This window comes from Anomaloglossus baeobatrachus, chromosome 1, assembly GCF_048569485.1.
Source record: "Anomaloglossus baeobatrachus isolate aAnoBae1 chromosome 1, aAnoBae1.hap1, whole genome shotgun sequence".
NCBI classification, from domain to species: Eukaryota; Metazoa; Chordata; class Amphibia; order Anura; family Aromobatidae; genus Anomaloglossus; species Anomaloglossus baeobatrachus.
In genome coordinates this window covers 930,321,374-930,343,737 of record NC_134353.1, presented here as the reverse complement: position 1 = coordinate 930,343,737, position 22,364 = coordinate 930,321,374, and the positions used below count along the sequence as shown (strand labels likewise).

At 45.3% G+C, this 22,364-nt stretch overlaps 1 protein-coding gene across 2 annotated transcripts; it reads left to right on the top strand.

Moving 5' to 3' along the window:
• Nucleotides 1-5,906: 5,906 nt before the first annotated feature.
• On the top strand, nt 5,907-21,510 carry STARD6 (StAR related lipid transfer domain containing 6). Of its 2 annotated transcripts, none has more exons than XM_075343413.1 (8): nt 5,907-6,022; nt 10,753-10,828; nt 10,961-11,051; nt 14,378-14,427; nt 14,715-14,841; nt 18,399-18,516; nt 19,067-19,160; nt 21,130-21,510. In XM_075343413.1, the coding sequence occupies exons 3-8, from the start codon at nt 10,962-10,964 to the stop codon at nt 21,275-21,277; spliced, it is 627 nt and encodes a 208-aa protein (XP_075199528.1). In that variant the 5' UTR covers nt 5,907-6,022; nt 10,753-10,828; nt 10,961; the 3' UTR covers nt 21,278-21,510. The 2 variants fall into 2 exon arrangements, with proteins under 2 accessions (XP_075199528.1, XP_075199521.1); XM_075343406.1 differs by having other exon boundaries at nt 10,750-10,828.
• The last annotated feature ends 854 nt before the right edge of the window (nt 21,511-22,364 follow it).

Sequence of the window (22,364 nt, the reverse complement as noted above, 5' to 3'; positions counted from 1 at the left end):
ACCATGCTCAGGTGCTCGGTACTCGTAACCAGCAGTCGGATGCTTGGATGGGGTCAGCTTGAGTATAATCAAGGACAATAAGGAACTCGTCATTTTTCCTGAAGATAATCCCCAATTATCAGAGCAATACTTGTGTCGTATTTCATAATATTCATTTAGAGAGTTTAGCGCTTGTCAGAGACCTCCATGTGTCCTGCTCACAATCATACATTTTGGATTACTGCGGCCACCACTAGGGGGAGCTCAGCTCACAGGGACTTTTACACTGAACTCTGGTCGTTACAAGGGTGGACCCAACTACAGAGAAAAGGAGTCTCTGTCATGAAAAGGACTTACCAGTTTTCCTCTAATTTTCAGTTCTCTCTGAGCTGGTGGGTGGAGACGAGCTACTATAACATCACAACAGACGCAGATATGAGTGTCTATAAGTTCACAAGCAGCATGGAAGGCATCATGTAGCAGTACTGAGCTGTATAGCTGTGCATTCAGCTCTGGGTGAAAGAAAACACTTACTGGAAAGCAACAGTAGTCTCTCTCTTTTCCATAGACCTCAAAAAGCAGCTGCAGTCTTATACCTCAGGATGCTTGCAGTCCCTCTAGTCTTGACCGTACCGATTTTAGCACTCCCTCAGAATAAAAGATGAGTTTAGGAAGGGAAGGTGGGGAGAAATGGCTCAATGTGCTCAAAAGTTTATACACCCCGTCTGATTTTTTTTTTTTGCTTTCTTGGCCTTTTTTCAGAGATTATGAATGAGAACACAATCTTTTTTTTCCCCACTCATGGTTAGTGGTTGGGTGAAGCCATTTATTGTCAATCCACAGTGTTTTCTGTTTTTAATTCATAATGAGAACCAAAAACATCCAACTGACCCTGATGAAAAGTTCACACACCCCAGTTCTTAATACTATGTATTGCCCCCTCTAACATCAATGACAGCTTGAAGTCTTTTGTGGTAGTTGTGGATTTTCTCAGGTGGTGAAGCTGCCCATTCTTCTTGGCGCCTCCAGTTCCTGTAAATTCCTGGGCTTTCTTGCATGAACTGTGCGCTTGCGTTCTCCCCAGAGTGGCTCAATGATATTGAGGTCAGGAGACTGAGATGGCCATTCCAGAACCTTCACTTTGTTCTGCTGTAGCCAATGACAGGTCTACTTGGCCTTGTGTTTTGTATCGTTGTCATGTTGGAACGTCAAAGTACGCCCCATGCGCAGCTTCCGGGCTGATGAGTGCAAATTTGCCTCCAGTATTTGCTGCATTCATCTTTTCTTCAGCTCTGACCAAGTTTCCTGTGCCTTTGTAGCTCACACATCCGCACATCATCGGCGATCCACCTCCGTGCTTTACAGTAGGAATGGTGTTCCTTTCTTCCAAGGCCTTGTTGACACCTCTCCAAATGTAACATTTATGGTTGTGACCAAAAAATTTGATTTTGGTCTCATCACTCCAAATTACCTTGTTCCAGAAGTTTGGAGGCTTGTGTCTGTGCTGTTTGGCGTATTGTAGGCGAGATACTTTGTTGCATTTGCGCAGTAATGGCTTTCTTCTGGCGACTCAACCATGCAGCCCGTTTTCTTCAAGTGCCTCCTTATTGTGCATCTTGAAGCAGCCGCACCGCTAGTTCTCTGTGAGTCCTGTATTTCAGCTGATGTTATTTGTTTTTCTTTTTATCCCGAACAATTTTCCTGGCAGTTGTGGCCGAAATTTTTGTTGGTCTACCTGATCGTGGTTTGGTTTTTACAGAGCCCCTGATTTTCCATTTGTTAATCACAGTTGGACACTGCTGACTGGCATTATCAATTCCTTGGATATATCTTTTTGTATCCCTTTCCTGTTTTATACAGTTCAACTATCTTTTCCTGTAGATCTGTTGACAATTCTTTTGCTTTCCCCATGACTCGCAGTCCAGAAACATCAGTGGCTGGATGAAAGATGCAAGAGTCTGTCTGGATTCCAGAAAGTCACTCCGCTTTTATGCACACACTGATTACAAGCAAACAGGTCACAGGTGAGGATATTGCATACTACCTTTATTAGCCATTCAAGCCCATTTGTGTCAACTTCTGTGCATGTTATCAGCCAAATTCACCGGGGTATGTGAACTTTTGATAAGGGTCATTTAGATGTTTTTGGTTTTCATTATGATTTAAAAAGAGAAAACACAGTAGTGTGACAATAAATGGCTTCACCTGAACACTAACCATGAGTGGGAAGAAAGATTTTGTGTTATCATTCATATTCTCTGAAAAAAAGGGCAAGAAAGCAAAAAAATCTGCCGGGGTATGTAAACTTTTGAGCACAACTGTATATGTATAAATACATGTGCGGTCAATACAAAGGACTGGCACATGACTTATTCCTTCCAAAGACAATACTAGGGACCAGGGAACACACACTACGAGAGGAAGAAAAGAGATTCCAGTAGCTAAATAGGAAAGGGTTCTTTATAGTTAGAGCAGTCAGACTGTGTAATGCCAGCCAGAAAAGGTATTAATGGCTGACACTCAGTAGCGTAGCTACTGGGGGCAGAGGGGGCGGAGTGTGAGGGGCAGAATGTGACCGAGAGGGACAAAGTGTGAGGGGCAGAATGTGACCGAGAGGGACAAAGTGTGAGGGGCAGAATGTGACCGAGAGGGACAAAGTGTGAGGGGCAGAATGTGACCGAGAGGGACAAAGTGTGAGGGGCAGAATGTGACCGAGAGGGACAAAGTGTGAGGGGCAGAGTGTGACCGAGAGGGACAAAGTGTGAGGGGCAGAATGTGACCGAGAGGGACAAAGTGTGAGGGGCAGAGTGTGACATGGGTGAAAACTGTGACTGGGCAAACTGTGAAAGAGGGGGCAGGCTGTGAAAGAGCGGTGCAGGGTATGACAGGAGTTTAGCATGTGAAAGAGGGGTGGTGCAGGGTGTGACAAGGGGGCACAGACTGTAACAGTGGGGTGAATACGGTTACCTTGTTGGGGGCCCATTCATAAGGTTCACCCCCCCCCCCCCAGACTAACACCTAGCTACGCCTCTGCTGACACTATAACAGTATGCATAATAGGATGATTTTTTTCACAACGAATGGCATTGGAGATTATAAATGATCTGCACCGTGTGCAGAATTATTAGGCAAGTTGTAAGTAGAGGATTCTTTTTATTATTGATCAACGACTATGTTCTCAATCAGCCCAAAAGACTCATAAATATCAAAGCTTAATATTTTTGGAAGTTGGAGGGGTTTTCTAGATTTGGCTATCTTAGGAGGATATCTGTTTGTGCAGGTAACTATTACTGTGCAAAATTATTAGGCAACTAATAAAAACCAAATCTATTCCCATCTCACTTGTTTATTGTCACCAGGCAAACCAATATAACTGCAGAAAATTTAGAAATAAACATTTCTGACATGCAAAAACAAAACCCCAAAAAATGAGTGACCAATATAGCCCCCTTTCTTTATGATGACCGTCAGCAGCCTACCATCCATAGATTCTGTCATTGCTTGATCTGTTTACGATAAACATTGCGTGCAGCAGCCACCACAGCCTCCAGACACTGCTCCGAGAGGTGTACTGTTTTCCCTCCCAGTAGATCTCACATTTTATGAGGGACCACAGGTTCTCTATGGGGTTCAGATCAGGTGAACAAGGGGGCCATGTCATTATTTTTACATCTTTTAGGCCTTTAATGACAGCCACGCTGTGGAGTAGCTGGATGCATGTGATGGAGCATTGTCCTGCATGAAAATCATGTTTTTCTTGAACGATACCAACTTCTTCCTGTACCACTGCTTGAAGAAGTTGTCTTCCAGAAACTGGCAGTAGGTCTGGGAGTTGAGCTTCACTCCATCCTCAACCCGAAAAGGTCCCACAAGTTTATCTTTGATGATCCCAGCCCATACCAGTGCCCACCTCCACCTTGCTGGCGTCTGAGTCGGAGTGGAGCTCTCTGCCCTTTACTGATCCAGTCTCTGGCCCATCCATCTGCCCATCAAGAGTCACTCTCATTTCATCAGTCCATAAAACCTTTGAAAAATCAGTTTTAAGATATTTCTTGGCCCAGTCTTGACGTTTTATCTTATGTTTCTTGGTCAGAGGTGGTGGTTTTTCAGCCTTCCTTACCTTGGCCATGTCCCTGAGTATGGCACACCTTGTGCTGATACTCCAGTAACGTTGCAGCTCTGAAATATGGCCAAACTGATGGCAAATGGCATCTTGGCAGCTTCACACTTGATTTTCCTCAATTCATGGGCTATTTTGAGCCTTTTTTGCCCAACACGCTTCTTGCGACCCTGTTGGCTATTTGCCATGAAACACTTGATTGTTCCGTGATCATGTGCCGCCCCCGTGCTCGGCAGCTACCGAGCTGCTCGGGTCCGGGCCTTCCGGTGGGTGGCTCGAGTGTCTCCGGACCCGGGGGTCCTGCGGTCACTACGATAAATAGGTTGTCTGGCGGTGTTGGGACGTAGGTGTACGGCCGGAGCCGTGTCAAGTTTGTGACGCCACCCACGGGATGTGGTGAAGGTTGACACCACCGCTGCGGTTATGGGCACCCTGGGGAGATGTTGCGCAGCAAGATGTTAACCCCTCCGTGGGCAGGGATGGTGGCCCCGGGACCCGGTGGGCTGGAGCTGGTGCAGGGAGATGAGTGGCCGGAGGGCACTGATGTAAACACACAAGTCTCTGGTAAACCAAGGTGATGGTGGTCGGTGCTCGCTGCTGGCTACAGTCTGGTCCCCCACCCGGTTGGTGGTCTTTGTCTTTCTCCCGCACCTGCTTTGTGATGGTGGACTACCTGCACCTGCAACGTCAGGAGTCCGCTCCCCGGCTTGTGGTTGTCAGAGGAGCGCTATGCCCGCAGACGCTGGCCCGTGGGATCTCTCTGCCGTGGCAGTGGCTTTCTATCCCCCTCACTGGGCTGTTGTCTTCTTTCGGGACTTTGGGTGGGAAAGGACCAGAAGTCCTAGCCTCAATCAGTTAATTAGCTAGTCCCCAGTAGCTTCTGGACCTAGCTTCAGGGTCTGAGTGCCCCCCTTTGTGCTCCGTTTTCCGGGTCGGTTCCGGTGGGCCACTACCCTGTTCCGGTCCACCTCAGTTCCACCGAGCCGTCTTCCTGGCTCCTGCAGACAGAGGCCTCCGTATGCCTCCTAGCCAGAGGTACCAGGGCTCCTACCCTGGCACCTGTCAGTTAGTTGCAGACCTGACACACAGGCCTGCCTTCACTTTACTTCACCTCCAAAACTAAAACCTGACTGCCTGCTTTTTCCTGCCTCAGGCTCTCTGAACTCCTCGGTGGGCGTGTCCAACCGCCTGGGCATGCCCCCTGGTGTGTCCATCAAGTCCTGAGGGAGGTGACCAGGTTTTAATGGTTGGCTGCTGTCACCTTGTTAGGGGACTGGTGTTGTGCGGGGGGTCTATCTGTGACTACCTGGCTGGTCCAGGGCGTCACAATCACGCTTCAAAAGTTTGGCAATTTCAAGACTGCTGCATCCCTCTGCAAGACATCTCACAATTTTGGACTTTTCAGAGCCCGTCAAATCTCTCTTCTGACCCATTTTGCCAAAGGAAAGGAAGTTGCCTAATAATTAAGCATACCTTATATAGGGTGTTGATGTCATTACACCGCACCCCTCCTCATTACAGAGAGGCACATCACCTGATTTACTTCATTGGTAGTTGGCTCTCAGCCTATACAGCTTGGAGTAGGACAACATGTATAAAAAGTATCATGGGATCAAAATACTCATTTGCCTAATAATTCTGCACACAGTGTAGTCATAGAGAATAAGGTTGGACTCGATGGACCTGTTTTGTTTTTTTAACCTATATAATATTTATGCCCTCAAGCAAAATGGCCGACTTCAGCTTCATATAGACAAATCACATGACGCAAGGGGTGGGGGGATCTGGCTTCTTTCCAGCACTTCCCTGGGCACGTCTTTTGCAGTGTTATGTCACTGGCTGTCAGGAGCGAGAGCAAAGTACAGAAGAGGAGGAGGCGATGCTCCAATGCCGCAGCTTCTCCTGCAGCCTCCTGACACTGGGGTAAGACTTGTGATGATGCCAGGGAATTCCAGGCTGGCAGCCCTGCCAGTATTGTATGTAGTGATCCCTGCGTCCATTGTAGACCGGTCACATAGTGCAGAGACTGGGATGACTGGAGTCCAGTCCTCACTCATTCTCAAAGGACAAGTCCAAGACTCTGATGATTCTGCCTAGGTCGTTGACAGCAAATGTCAGCTTAGTGCTACAGGAAAAATCTAAGGGGCAGTGCAGAATTATTATTTAATGGCATCCAATAATCCAGAGAGTCTCCTAATCCAGCACTTGTTTCCAGATCTGCATAATCCTATATTGTGCAGAGAGAATCTGTAACGAGACTTCTCTGATTAAAGGGCTTTTCTGGCTTTATGCAAAGTGATTGGCTGCAGCGTGAAAAGTGGACAACGCTGATTATCTGGCATCACCGAGGTCTTGTCAGGGGTCGGGTATATCAGGCAGCCAGTGATCAGTCCTCTCATGAAGTCAATGTGTTGGAAGTGGGAAAAATGGGCAACCATCAGAATGTAAGAGGTGGGCGAATTGAGATGGCAAGATGATTGGATCAGAGCATCTATTAAAAACAGGTCTTGTGGGGTGTTCCTGGTATACGGCAGATCTTGTGGGGTGTTCCCTGTGTATGGCTGGTCTTGTGGGGTGTTCCTGGTATACAGCAGGTCTTGTGGAGTGTTCTTGGTATACGGCAGGTCTTGTGGGGTGTTCCCTGTATACGGCAGGTCTTGTGGGGTATTCCTGGTATACAGCAGGCCTTGTGGGGTGTTCCCGGTATATGACAGGCCTTGTGGGGTGTTCCTGGTATACGGCAGGCCTTGTGGGGTGTTCCTGGTATACGGCAGGCCTTGTGGGGTGTTCCTGGTATACGGCAGGCCTTGTGGGGTGTTCCCGGTATACGGCAGGCCTTGTGGGGTGTTCCCGGTATACGGCAGGTCTTGTGGGATGTTCCCGGCATAAAATAGATCTTGTAGGGGATTCCAGGTATATGGCAGGCCTTGTGAGGTGTTACCAATATTTGTCAGGTGTTGTGGGGTGTTCCCAATATAAGGGAAGTCTTGAGTGTGTGCCTGTTATTCGGCAGGTCTTGTGGGGTGTTCCCGACATATGGCAGGTCTTGTGGGATGTTCCCAGTATACGACAGATCTTGTGAGGTGTTTCTGGTATAATGCAAGTCTTGTGGGGTGTTCCCGGTAAACCGCAGGTCTTGTGGGGTATTCCTGGTATACAGCAAGTCTTGTGAGGTGTTCCTGGTATATAAACCTGTTGGAGTAATCCCAGTATACGGTAGGTCTTGGAGGGTGTTCCCGGTGGATGTCAGGTCATGTGGGGTGTTCATGGTATACAGCAGGTCCTTGTAGGGTGTTCCCGGTATACGGCAAGTCCTGTGGGGTGTTCACGGTATACAAACCTGTTCGGGTAATCCCAGTATATGGCAGGTCTTGTAGGGTGTTCCCGGTAGATGTCAGGTCATGTGGGGTGTTCATGGTATATGGCAGGTCTTGTAGGTTGTTCCCGGTATACGTCAGGTAATCTGAGGTGTCAGAAAACACAGAGCACCATGGTGTGCATGGGGCTGCACATCCGAAGACTAGTCACGGCGTCCATGCTGACCAATGTCCACAGCCTGCAGAACCTACAATGGACATGTGAACTGATCCATGGAGCAATGTAGGTGCATGTGCGGCCATTACCTGAGGGACAGATGGCAGTAGGATGCACTGTCGGAAGAAGACAAGGTGGTGGAGGCCGTTTCATGGGCAGTGTTCTACTGGGGAATCTCTGGTTCTGGCATCATGTGAATGCTCTGCTACGAGGCTGATGGGTTCCCTAATGTCAGTGCCTTTTATAGGAGGATTATGCCCTCTATACTGCAAATGCTGTCCAGGAATGGAGGACCATACGAGATCATAGTGACGACTTGTCTCCAAATTCCCCAAAGTCTGATCCGTGGAGGTACAGGACATAAAATCTGTATCCGTCACCACAGGACACCTTTGGAGTCCAGCCCTCGATGCCTCAGATGTAGTTTAGGAGACACAAGGGGTTTTAATGTTATGGTTGATCACTGTAAAACTGTAAATCAAGGTAACTCTCTGATCTCTGCTCTTTTAGATGAACATTGCACTTTGGACACATACATTAGAGAGAGATTTCTGCAGCCACTGATATACCGGGTATTTATAGGTTTATTGTCTCTGAATGTAAAGTGTGTGACCTTCACTGATGACCAAAGGAGGCACCGAGAGGAGAAGGGTCATGGGCACCAACAGTATCTGGAACCTTCACACTCCAAACGTTCATCCCAATGCCCCTATTATATGCCTGTGACAGTCGTTTTGGAGAGGGAAAGGCCCACCTTACCTCTCAGGGCCCTGTCTGGCTGCACAGGTTGTCCCAATAGTCTATCAGCCCCCGCTTACAAGCTGAAAATGTAGCAGAAAAGGCTTATTGTTATTGTATTTGTGCCTATTTTTGTTTTTTTACGTTTTTCCTGTTTTTTTGCACCAAATTCTTCTAAGTTTATTTTATTTTCTTTGTTGACAAGTTTTTGCAGTCAATTATTTTCAACGTTTTAAAAGGGCACCGGAACTTTTTGAAAATGTCCTCAACTCCCCCCCTCTTCTGTAGTGATTTTTTTCTTTCTGTGCATCAGAAATTTTTGCTCAAATATTAGTCACATTCGACTTTTTACCAAATCCTGTCACTTGTTTTTCGTGCTCTAAAAAGACGTAAAAAAGGTAAAAGACCGAACTAAAGAGCATCTGTCACTGTGTGCAAAATGCATGAAAATGGAGGAAAATATAGAGCCAGCTTGCCATATACAGCTCTGGCAAGAATTAAGAGACCACTGCAAAATTTTTAGTTTTTCTGATTTTTCTTTTTATAGGTATATTTTTGAGTAAAACGTAAATTGTTCTTTTATTCGTCCTTATACGTCTTTATGCGTCCTTCGCAAAGATGTTTGTTGAATTTTCTTTACCTAATTTTCAGCTTTGCCCAACACCTGGGCATCTAATGGTTAGACGGAGACCTGTAGAGGCGTACAAGCCACAGTGTCTTGTACACACTGTGAAATTTGGTGGAGGATCGGTGATGATCTGGGGATGCTTCAGCAAGGCTGGAATTGGGCAGATTAAACTTTGCGAAGGACGTATGAATCAAGCCGCATACAAGGTTATCCTCGAAAAACATTTGCTTCCTTCTGGTCAGGCAATGTTTCCCAACTCTGAGGACTGGTTTTTCCAGCAGGACAATGTGTCATGCCACACAGCTAGGTCAATCAATGTGTGGATGAATGACCACCACATCAAAACCCTGTCATGGCCAGCCCAATCTCCAGACCTGAACCCCATTGAAAACCTCTGGAATGTAATCAAGAGGAAGATGGATAGTCACAAGGCGGCAGAGGCCGCTTCATGGGCAGTGTTCTACTGTGGAACCTCAGGTTCTGGCAGTCTTGTGGGGTGTTCTCGGTATACGGCAGGTCTTGAAGGACCACCAAATCAAAACCCTGTCATGGCCATCCAGATCTGAACCCCATTGAAAACCTCTGGAATGTAATCAAGAGGAAGATGGATAGTCACAAGCCATCAAACAAAGAACTGCTTAATTATTTGCACCAGGAGTGGCATAAGGCCACCCAAAAGCAGTGTGACAGACTGGTGGAAAGCAGCCAAGACGCATGAAAGCTGGGATTAAAAATCATGGTTATTCCATAAAATATTGATTTCTGATCTCTTCCTGAGGTAAAACATTATTAGTATTGTTGTTTCTAAATGATTATGAATTTGTTTTCTTTGCATTATTTGAGGTGTGAAAGCAATGCATTGTTCTGTTATTTTGACCATTTCTCATTTTCAGAAGTTAAATAAAAAATGTATTGCTTGGAAATTCAGAGACGTTGTCAGTAGTTTATAGAATGAAAGAACCATTTACATTTTACTCAAAAATATAAAGAGAAAAATCAGAAAAACTGAAAATGTGGAAGTGGTCTCTTAATTTTTGCCAGAGCTGTGTATCGAATGGTTGTGTGTGACCAGAATTCCGTTTAGACCAAGAACGTGGAAGGCAGATACAAAATTAAAACTTGGTCCGGCTCCTGATTGGTAAAATTCATGATACTTTGTTGAACTGTGTTTTAAAACTGACAAGTAACGAGGCTTAGGGTAAGGAAAAAGTAACGCGTTTCGAATGCTATCTGGTGCTCTTTGTCCAAGCTTGGACAAAAAACACCGGATACACTTGACACGCTTTGTTTTTTTCTTCCTCTATCCCTCATTGCATTTTTTAAAAATTCTTAAAAAAATGACAAGTAACGTGGGGTAGAGGAAGAAAAAAGCAACGCGTTTCGAAAGCTATCCGGCGGTTTTTGCCCAAACCAAGAACACCGGATAGCGTTTCGAAACGCGTTACTCTAACCCTCGTTACTTCTTATTTTTGAAGACTTTTTCAAGAAACTATTACGGATTTTATTACCCAAGAGCGGAAACTTTTATTTTTTGCAAAAATTCATTAACTCACCAAATTTAGAAGTTGGAGCAAAATAAGTGCTGTCGTCTTGTAGCTTCTCCTCATTGCTGTGGCCGTGAATAGTAATATCACAATAGTGATTACACAGCACCACTAGAACGGGGCCCTTGGAGACAGGGGCCCAGCATTGGTCATATCCCCTATGATACAAGGTTATAAAACGTTGCGTTTCATATATTTCTTCTTAGCAGTGCACAGTGCAGTGACAAGACTCTGCGTGCAGGGGGGGCCACTGAGCAGTAGAGGACCACGAAATCTCAGGTCCAGGTAAGTAGTTGGTCCATTATAGTATTAGATCGTTCCATCCCAGAGCTGTAATAATGCATCAGCCTCAGTGGGCCGCGTTATCTTACGTCCGGGGACTACAACTATGTGCTTTTGTGATTGGTCTCCATAAAGGATGGACTATAAGAAGATGGCCGATGATGTCTCCAAGAAGATTCTAGCATACAGTCAGGATACGTCGGGATGGAAAGTGACCAAATCTACGGTAAGGATCTAGAATTTATAGGGTATGTGCAGAGAATCTTCACGTTTCTTTTTTGTTTTTCCTCTTTTGATTCATTTCCTTCCCTTTCCATTTGTTGTCTAGCATGACTGACATTTTCATTTCTTTTCCCTTTCCTCGATTCTTTCCTCTTCCATTACCTTTTGTTCCCTTTCTCATCCCTTTGCCATTTCCTCATCTTCCTTTTTACAATCTCATCCTTTGTTTCATGGTTTCTCTTTCCTGCCTTTTGTCCGTTCTCTTTCATTATCCGCCGTTTCCCATCCTTCCATCCTTTCTCTCCTAACCATATTTTTATTCTCTCGATATTTCCCTTCCTTCCTCATACCAATTCTTCTCACTTTCCCATGCTTCTTTCATTTCCTTTCCTCGCTTCCTTTTACCTTCCTTTCTCTCCTCCATTTCTTTCTTTTTTGCTAACCTCCTGCCATGTACAGTGGGTACGAAAAGTATTCAGACCCCATTATATTTTTCACTCTGTTTCATTGCAGACATTTGGTAAATTCGAAAAAGTTAATTTTTTTCTCATTAATGTACACTCTGCACCCCGTCCCCCATCTTGACAGAAAAAAAAAATGTAGAACTTTTGGCAAATTTATTAAAACAAAAAAAAACTTGAAATATCACATGGTCATAAGTATTCAGACCCTTTCCTCAGTATTGAGTAGAAGCTCACTCCCTTTTGAGCTAGTACAGCCATGAGTCTTCTTGGGATCCTGGATTTGGGGATCCTCGGCCATTCTTCCTTGCAGATCCTCTCCAGTTCCGTCAGGTTGGATGGTGAACGTTGGTGGACGCCATTTTCAGGTATCTCCAGAGATGCTTAATTGGGTTTAGGTCAGGGCTCTGGCTGGGCCGGTCAAGAATGGTCACAGAGTTGTTCTGAAGCCACTCCTTTGTTATTTTAGCTGTGTGCTTAGGGTCATTGTCTCGTTGGAAGGTGAACCTTCGGCCAAGTCTAAGGCCCAGAGCAATCTGGAAGAGGTTTTCTTCCAGGATATCTCTGCACTTGGCCGCATTCATCTTTCCTTCAATTGCACCCAGTCGTCCTGTCCCTGCAGCTGAAAAACACCCCCATAGCATGATGCTGCCACCACCATGTTTCACTGTTGGGATTGTATTGGACAGGTGATGAGCAGTGCCTGGTTTTCTCCACACATACCGCTTAGAATTATGACCAAAAAGTTCTTTCTTCGTCTCATCAGACCAGAGAATCTTATTTCTCATAGTCTGGGAGTCCTTCTTGTGTTTGTTTGCAAACTCTATGCGGCTTTCATATGTCTTGCACTGAGGAGAGACTTCCGTCAGGCCACTCTGCCATAAAGGCCCGAATGGTGGAGGGCAGCAGTGATAGTTGACTTTGTGGAACTTTCTCCCATATCCCTACAGCATCTCTGGAGCTCAGCCACAGTGATCTTGGGGTTCTTCATTACCTCTCACCAAGGCTCTTCTCCCACCATTGCTCAGTTTGGCTGGACGGCCAGGTCTGGGAAGAGTTCTGGTGGTCTCAAACTTCTTCCATTTAAGGATAAAGGAGGCCACTGCGCTCCGAGGAACCTTGAGTACTGCAGAAATTCTTTTGTAACATTGGCCAGACCTGTGCCTTGCCACAATTCTGTCTCTGAGCTCCTTGGGCAGTTCCTTTGACCTCATGATTCTCATTTGATGTGACATGCACTGTGAGCTGTGAGGTCTTATATAGACAGGTGTGCACCTTTCCAAATCAAGTCCTATCAGTTCAATTAAACACAGCTGGACTCCAATGAAGGAGTAGAACCATCTCAAGGAGGATCACAAGGAAATGGACAGCATGTGACTTACATACGAGTGTCTGAGCAAAGGGTCTGAATACTTATAACCATGGGATATTTCAGGCTTTCTTGTTTAAATATATGTTTGAATACGTTTGCAAAAATTTCTACATTTCTGGGGTTTATGTTCTGTCAAGATGTGGGATGGGGTGCAGAGTGTACATTAATGAGAAAAATAGGAATTTAAATTTACCAAATGGCTGCAATGAAACAAAGAGTGAAAAATTTAAAGGGGTCTGTATACTTTCCATACCCACTGTATCTCTCTTCCCTTTCTTTCCCACCCATCATTTTCCTCACCTTCTCCCCAATGTCCAATGTTCCTGTTATTTCCATTTCTCTACATTTCCCATTCCTTTTATCTTCTTCCTTTCCTTATCTTTAATTCTTTCAATCCTCTACCTTTCCTTTCATCTACCTTTCATTTTCATCCTTTCCCCTTTTTCTGACATTTCCATTTCTTTATTTTTTTTTCTATCCTTTTATACTTTCTCCTTCCTCTTCACTTTTATATACTTTTATCATTTGTCTTCTTTCCTTTTTCATCTCCCAGTCATCTTTTATTTTTTTTCTTTCCCACCCTTCTGCCATTTATCGCCTTTCGCATTTTTCGGTCATAGCTCTCTCTTTCTTTCTTTTCCATTATTCTGTCCCATCTTTTAGCCTTTTCCCTTGCTTTCTTTCCCATATCCAATTCTTCTCCCCCATTTCCTGTCCTTTAACATTTTCTATCCTTTCCCCTTTTTCTGACATTTCCATTTCTTTATCTGTTTTCTATCCTATTCTTCCTTTTTACTTTGATAATCTATCTTCCTTTCTCATTTCCCATTCATCTTCCTTTTGTTCTTTCCCAACCTTCTGCCATTTATCTCCTTTCCCATTTTTCGGTCATAGCTTTCTCCTTTCTTTCCCATTATTCTGTTATTTATTTTCTGTCCCATCTTTTGGTAATTTCTCTTGCTTTCTTTCCTCTATCCAATTCTTTTATCTCCTCTTCCTTACATTTCCCATTCTATTCTTCTTTCCCATTTCCTGTTCTTTAACATTTTCTATCCTTTACTTTTCCTTCCCAACTTCTCCTTTCCCATTCTTCAGTCATTTCTCTTGTCTTCTCTTCCCTGCCTAATAGTTTTTTTTTATTTCTGTAAGTATCCAATTCTTTGGCCATTTTATCCCTTCCCTTCTTTTTTTGTCATTTTCTTTTCAATCCAATCCTATCCTTTTACACTTTCTCCTTTTTTCGCTTCTTGTTCCCATCCTTCCATTTTGTGTTTCTTTCATTATCCTTTCCCTTCTCACTTTTTGATCCGTCCATTGCTTCTCTTCTTATTCTTGTATCCTTTGTCCCGTTCTGTCTTTTCTCTTTCTCGCCTTCTTTTGTTTCTTTTTCCTTCCCTTCTGTCTTTTGTTTGTCCTAACTTTTCCTATCCTTTCCGATATTTCTCTTCACTTTTCTTCTTTAATAATAATAACATACAGATTTTATGTCTCCTTCAGAAAAATATTACTGTCTCATGGAAGCCATCAAATGAATATTCAGGAAATATGTAAGTAGCAAAGTCCAAGTACGAAAGTTGAACTATGGAGAAACTGGAATCCTGTTCTACTAACTGGGTTTCCAGATAATTGAAGGGTTGAGAAATAATAACTAAAGAAATCCTGGAAAAAAAAAAGTTATATTTTCTGATGAAGTCTTGATACATCAATTTCGGGAGTCCTGAAAGAGTTTTCAAAAATGTGAAAAGCACCATCACACCATCGCCAGGGGGTGTAGAAACAGATGATTTTTCATCTTTTTATATGAAATTATCTTATTTTTTTCCTGTAAACCCAGATATCGCGGAGAAGCAATAATAGAAGAAATCCCAGAAAAAGTTATTCCGTTTCTGTATCTCGCCAAATACAGATCAAAGTGGGACAAAACCCTGAAGTCCTACTCCATTGTAGAGGAGATCGATGAGGTATTTTCATATAATCCTGTAAATTCAGTTAATTTAAATTAACAAATAAATCTGTTAATTTAGTTTTTCTGAAATAAAACTTAAAATCTTGTATGTAAACATGAGAAATAACACTATTTCTGGCCCTTATGTGACTTGTATTCTGCATTTTCACCAGTTTACCTCTCTGCAGGCGCTCTATAAGTTTCAGTTGTCTCTGAGCTGGTGGGTGGAGGATAACGCCTAACATGTCTCCCACACACAAATGAAGGATTCCTACTGTCCTGCCTCTAACTTAGTGGGTGGAGACCATCTGCCATGATGGGTCCCATACACAGCACACACAGGCGTGAGGGATTGCTGCTGTCCTGCCTCTGAGCTGGTGGGTGGAGACCATCTGCCATGATGTATTCCATACACAGCACACACAAATGAGGGATTCCTGCTCTCCTGCCTCTGCACTAGTGGATGGAGACCATCTAACATGATGTCTGTATATGGGGGACATGAGTGTTTCCTGCTCTTCTGTCTTAGAGCTGGTGAGTGAAGACCATCTGCCAAGATGTCTCTCATACACAGCACACTCAGACATGAGGGATTCCTGCTCTTCTGCCTCTGAACTGATGGATGGAGACCATCTGCCATGATGTCTCCCATGCACAGCACACACAGGCATGAGGGATTCCTGCTGTCCTGCCTCTAAGCTGGTGGGTAGAGACCATCTGACATGATGTCCGTATGTGCTGTATATGGGAGACATGAGGGTCTCCTGCTCTTCTGTCTCAGAGCTGGTGGGTGTAGACTGGCTGATATCTTTCCCATACACAGCACACACAGACATAAGGGATTCCTGCTCTTCTGTGTCTGAGCTGTTGGTTGAAGATTGGCTGCTATGATGTCCCCCATACACAGCACACACAGACTGTCACACTAGGTGTGGGAAAATACCGAGCAAACAATGAAAGGGAGAGGAGGAAAGAGGGAAACCTTGTGTTTAGGGACGCAACAGCGATCTTGCTAGCGATGTCGTTGTGTGTGACATCCAGCAACGACCTGGCCCCTGCTGTGAGGTCGCCGGTTGTTGCTCAATGTCCTGGACCATTTTTTGGTTGTTGCTCTCCCGCTGTGAAGCGCACATCGCTGTGTTTGACAGAGAGAAAGAGCAACAATCTGAATGTGCAGGGAGCCAGCTTCTGCTGACGCTGGTAACCAAGGTACACATCGGGTAACCAAGCAAAGTGCTTTGCTTGGTTACCCAATATTTACCTTGGTTACCAGCGTCCGCAGCTTCTAAAAGCCGGCTCCCTGCTCCCCGCACACGTAGCCAAGGTACACATCGGGTAACTATAAGCAAAGCGCTTTGCTTAGTAACCCGATGTGTACTATGGTTACCAAGCACAGCGTCGTTACACGGGTCGCTGGTGGCTGATCTCTGATCGCTGTGGAGATCTGTCTGATTGACAGCTCATCAGTGACCGTGTAGCGACGCTCCAGCGATCCCTGCCAAGTCAGATCGCTGGTGGGATCGCTGGAGCGTCGCTAAGTGTGACGGTACCTTAAGTCCTAAAGAACACACAGTGAAAACAAACAGGGGAAAGCAAATAAACTTATCTCCAAGATGACTTAAGCACCTGTCACACACAGCGAGATCGGTAGCAAGATCGCTGAAACGTCACGTTTTGTGACCGATCAGCGACCTCACCAGCGATATCGCTGTGTGTGACAAGCAGTAGCGAGTGGGCCCCTGCTGCGAGGTCGCTGATCATTACAAAACGATCAGGACCATTTTTTGCTCGTTGGTCTCCCGCTGTGCAGTATGCATCGGCGTGTTTGATGGCGGGAGACCAACGATCTAAATGTGCAGGGAGTTGGCGTCTGGCAGCCTGTAAGCGGCGGTACGCTGGTAACCATGGTACACATCGGGTAACTTTGCTTAGTTACCCGATTTGAGCTATGGTTACCAGGGTACGCCAGTTACAGGCTGCAAGATGCCGGCTCCCTGCACACGTAGCCAGGGTACACATCGGGTAACTAAGCAAAGCACTTTACTTAGATACCCGATGTGTACCCTGGCTACCAAGCACAGCGTCGTTACACGGGTCAAGGGTGGCTGGTTTCTGATCGCTGTGGAGATCTGCCTGATTGACAGCTCACCAGCGACCATGTAGCGACGCTCCAGCGATCACTGCCAGCTTGGATCACTGGAACGTCGCTATGTGTGACAGGACCCTTAGGGAGAAGATCAGCAACATACAAAGTGTCTCCAGATGATTACAAGCCAACTGCTTGCAATCAAGACTGTTCAGAAACATAAATGAAAATACCAAGGGGGAATGAATGTATATAAAGACAAAGAGGGTGAGAGATACTGATAGCAGCTGTAAGGAAAAGATCTCTGCAGGGTCCTAAAGGGGAAAGAGTAAACCCTAACAGAGAAGACACAAAACTCCATTCACACCATAGAGGAAAGTATGTAATATCAAGGAGTACACAGCGACCTTCTGCAGCCGGACACCATAGAATGGTCTGTCAACCGTGACACAGATATGAGGGATTCCTGCTCTCATGTCTCTATGTAGCACATGTTCAAGAGCAGCAGCAGCATGGAGAACATTATACAGTGACCTGAGCAGTGTAGCTGTGAATCCAGCTCTGGAACTGAGATAAACACTTACTAAAGAGCAGCAACACTGCCTGTGTCAGCCTCTCATTCTACTTTTCATCACCATAGACTTCTATAGGCAGCTGCAATCTAAATCGATGATAGTCTGTCTCCTCTGAAAATCAATTTTTGCTGTTTTTACCATGTGAATGATCAGTTTAGAAGGCGGCGGGGAGAAGTTTGGGTCATAAGTGCAAAAAATAGCTAAGTTCTCTCAGAATACATACATATGTTACAAAGTTTCCTATATTTTCTTTGTTGGAAAAGTTCTAACTCCAATGTAAAAGGTTCTGGGATTCAGTTTATGACCAATGAGGGCGAAGAAAAACACAGGCGTGTGATCTCCAAAAAACTCCCCAATATCTGAAGAGTCTGTTTATTTATACCCTTCGTGGATATAGGCGTTCCCTGCCTAAATGTGCACATAGCAGAATACATAGCTGTGTAATAAGCCTCTCCCTGAAGCCAATCTTTATTTCAGTGAATTTTCCAAAAATTACGACACCCTATGAGATTTGGCAGGCCTAAAGACATTAACCCCTTCCTATAAACTTGTACTTAACCTGCACGCATTAACGCTGCAACCAATCACTGACCTCGGCGGCTTGAGACGTCTACATTTTCTGAAAGTGGAAAACCCTTTAAAGCATATCTTAAGCTTTTAACATTGCGGCATTCTTAGATCTGACTTGGTGTGCTGTGTAATACGTCTTTAGGGCAGCCGCATAAACATAGAATTGAATGATAAAATGTTATCTGCCTGCGACCACCACTAGAGGGAGCTCACCGCATACATTGAATTCAGTATTGGCTCCCTATGCAGGAGGCTCCTAAGCTCCCCCTAGTGGTGGTGGTGGTAATAACACCATTTAAAGGGAAACTATTTTTCCAACTTCCCATCCTTTCTTTTCTGAAGGACACAGTCATCTGTCACTGCATCACACACAGTTTTGCCAAAGGGATCATCTCACCCAGAGAATTTGTGGATTTAATTCATGTCAGGCGGTACGATGCCGGAGTGATCACCACTAATTGTAAGTATCATTTCTTCTTTTTATATACACTTATTATGGGACTGTTCACGGTCCTTGCCAAAAGATGGGTGGGGGGCTTTATTAGTTTACAATTTATCTTTTAGGATCTGATTTCCCATGGTAGCCGGAGCCGCAGGGGAAGTCAGTCCTTTTTCAGTGACCACTATCAATGCTAGATATGTTAGGTCTTGGAAAACCATCAGATGCCTCTTTGTGCCGAGATCCCAACCATCACGAGATCAAGAAGTCTCTGTCAATGTTTAAAAACCTCCTTTGTTGCCCAAATATTTATCAAAAAGTAACCCAAAAAAAGTAAGAGAGGAGGGAGATGTAGCTGCAGTTTCCTTCAGTGAAAGAGCACGAGAGAGAGCGAGGATGGCGAAACATGTAGAGGAGACATCTGATTGGCTGACAGTAACCTTTACAGCTGCAACTTGACATTGGGAAGAGTTACAAACCAAAAAAATGTTCGTAGATTTTCGCTATTCCGTAGAGAGTGTTGTGCCCAGTACCCGTCACTTACAATTTTGTATAATTTTACTGTTCGCAGCGATCAGTGTGGAGTATGACAAATGCCCTGTAACCAGCTCCCATGTCCGTGGCTTTAATAACCCATGTGGATACATTTGTACACCGTTACCCGAGTAAGTACATGTGTAATATTATGACTAGTTGGTAGAGTGGGTATTGTTAGCAGCTTATATTACTGGGAGAGACACACAAAGACCTCACATCCAGCCTATATTACTGGGAGAGACACACAGACCTCACATCCAGCCTGTATTACTGGGAGAGACACAGACCTCACATCCAGCCTATATTACTGGGAGAGACACACAGACCTCACATCCAGCCTATATTACTGGGAGAGACATAGACCTCACATCCAGCCTATATTACTGGGAGAGACACACAGACCTCACATCCAGCCTATATTACTGGGAGAGACACACAGACCTCACATCCAGCCTATATTACTGGGAGACACACACAGACCTCACATCCAGCCTATATTACTGGGAGAGACACACAGACCTCACATCCAGCCTATATTACTGGGAGAGACACACAGACCTCACATCCAGCCTATATTACTGGGAGACACACAGACCTCACATCCAGCCTATATTACTGGGAGAGACACACAGACCTCACATCCAGCCTATATTACTGGGAGAGACATAGACCTCACATCCAGCCTATATTACTGGAGATACACACAGACCTCACATCCAGCCTATATTACTGGGAGAGACACACAAACCTCACATCCAGCCTATATTACTGGGAGAGACACACAGACCTCACATCCAGCCTATATTACTGGGAGAGACACACAGACCTCACATCCAGCCTATATTACTGGGAGAGACACACAGACCTCACATCCAGCCTATATTACTGGGAGAGACACACAGACCTCACATCCAGCCTATATTACTGGGAGAGACACACAGAGCTCACATCCAGCTTATATTACTGGGAGACACACACAGATCTCACATCCAGCCTATATTACTGGGAGACACACACAGATCTCACATCCAGCCTATATTACTGGGAGAGACACACAAACCTCACATCCAGCCTATATTACTGGGAGAGACACACAGAGCTCACATCCAGCCTATATTACTGGGAGAGACACAGAGACCTCACATCCAGCCTATATTACTGGGAGACACACACAGATCTCACATCCAGCCTATATTACTGGGAGACACACACAGATCTCACATCCAGCCTATATTACTGGGAGACACACACAGACCTCACATCCAGCCTATATTACTGGGAGAGACACACAGACCTCACATCCAGCCTATATTACTGGGAGAGACACACAGACCTCACATCCAGCCTATATTACTGGGAGAGACACACAGACCTCACATCCAGCCTATATTACTGGGAGAGACACACAGAGCTCACATCCAGCCTATATTACTGGGAGAGACACACAGAGCTCACATCCAGCCTATATTACTGGGAGACTCACAGATCTCACATCCAGCCTATATTACTGGGAGAGACACACAGATCTCACATCCAGCCTATATTACTGGGAGACACACACAGATCTCACATCCAGCCTATATTACTGGGAGAGACACACAAACCTCACATCCAGCCTATATTACTGGGAGAGACACACAGAGCTCACATCCAGCCTATATTACTGGGAGAGACACACAGACCTCACATCCAGCCTATATTACTGGGAGAGACACACAGACCTCACATCCAGCCTATATTACTGGAGAGACACACAGACCTCACATCCAGCCTATATTACTGGGAGAGACACACAGAGCTCACATCCAGCCTATATTACTGGGAGAGACACACAGAGCTCACATCCAGCCTATATTACTGGGAGAGACACACAGACCTCACATCCAGCCTATATTACTGGAGAGACACACAGACCTCGCATCCAGCCTATATTACTGGGAGAGACACACAGAGCTCACATCCAGCCTATATTACTGGGAGACACACAGACCTCACATCCAGCCTATATTACTGGGAGACACACACAGATCTCACATCCAGCCTATATTACTGAGAGAGACAAACAAAACTCATTAATAACCCATTTCCATCCTTTAGGAACCCTGCACATTGCACGTTCGGGGTGTATATTCAGCCGGAGCTGGGTGGTCTACTGCCGCGTTCCTTGGTGGAGTCGGCGATACCAAACAACGTTGTCAGCCTCATCACCGACGTTCGCGAAGGCCTGAAGACTCTTTTAGAATAACTTATAGAATGGAAAAAAAATAAATTATTTTTGCTTAATGCCTCTTAATTTGGGTGATGCCGTTCACCTCTTCCCTTCTGGATCATTGAACCGAACTTCCGAAACTCCAAATATTCGCAACTCCGTGCCGATCAACATGGAGGAATGACCGTCCTGAAGATTTTTTTTTTTTTTTTTTAAATAGCAGATTGTAATTAAAGATAACCTTCCAATAAAAAGCCCCCATTTCTTAATATCTTATTTCCCTCTTGATTTAAGACTTAAGTCCATAGACTTCAACCTACAGCCTCACATTGACCCATGAAGTTACAGGCCTGAGGCTGCACCACTGAGACGTCTTCTTTCATCCTCTGTGGTCAAACCTGGATACATTGGCCCCTGTGTCACGTAGCCTTCATTAATGAGGCAGGTGGTGCAGATATCGGGCCTGGTAGTGGCGGCCTGCAGTGGTGCAGCCTCAGGGCCTGGGCCTGAAGCCTCAATCAATTAGATCTCAGCATAGGAAGAAGATATTGAGGGTCTTTCTTTTTTGTTACCAGTTTCAGTTTCTTATTTCAATAATCAAAACCTAATCATAGGTTCAGGGGCGTATCTAGGGGGGGCTGGCGGGGCATCTGCCCCGGGCGCAGCTTTTAGGGGGGGCGCTGTCGGGCTGCCTGATGCGGCAGTGTAAAGTCTCCCCGGAGGCTGCGGTTGCCGCTCTGCAGTGGGAGCCGCCAGTCTCTGAGCGCAGCTGTCACGCTGACAGCCGCACTCATAGAATCTGCAGCGCGCGGCTCCCACTGATCAATTGTCCTTGCATCTGTCAGACGCGAGGACAATTGGAGCCGTGACGCCGGCGCTGACTTCCGGGTCAGAGTGACGGCGGTCATGTGATCTGGTCAGCTGATCACACTGCTGACCCGGAAGTCAGGGCCACAGCGCGGAGGCGGCAGAAAGCGCTGTTTAGTGCTCCAGTGTGGAGCTGAAGACGCGAAGAAGGAATATTATGGGGTGATGGGGGAGGTAGCTATGCACAGGGAATGGGGGTGCAGAGGGTGGGGAGAGGGAACTATTATTGGACACAGTATGAGGGTATAGAGTGGGG

Coding starts and splice junctions, on each gene's coding strand:
- STARD6 (XM_075343413.1), top strand. CDS start 10,962: ATGGACTATAAGAAGATGGCCGATGATGTCTCCAAGAAGATTCTAGCA. Junction 14,428..14,714: donor AATGAATATTCAGGAAATAT/GTAAGTAGCAAA, acceptor CTGTAAACCCAG/ATATCGCGGAGAAGCAATAA. Junction 14,842..18,398: donor TTGTAGAGGAGATCGATGAG/GTATTTTCATAT, acceptor TCTTTTCTGAAG/GACACAGTCATCTGTCACTG.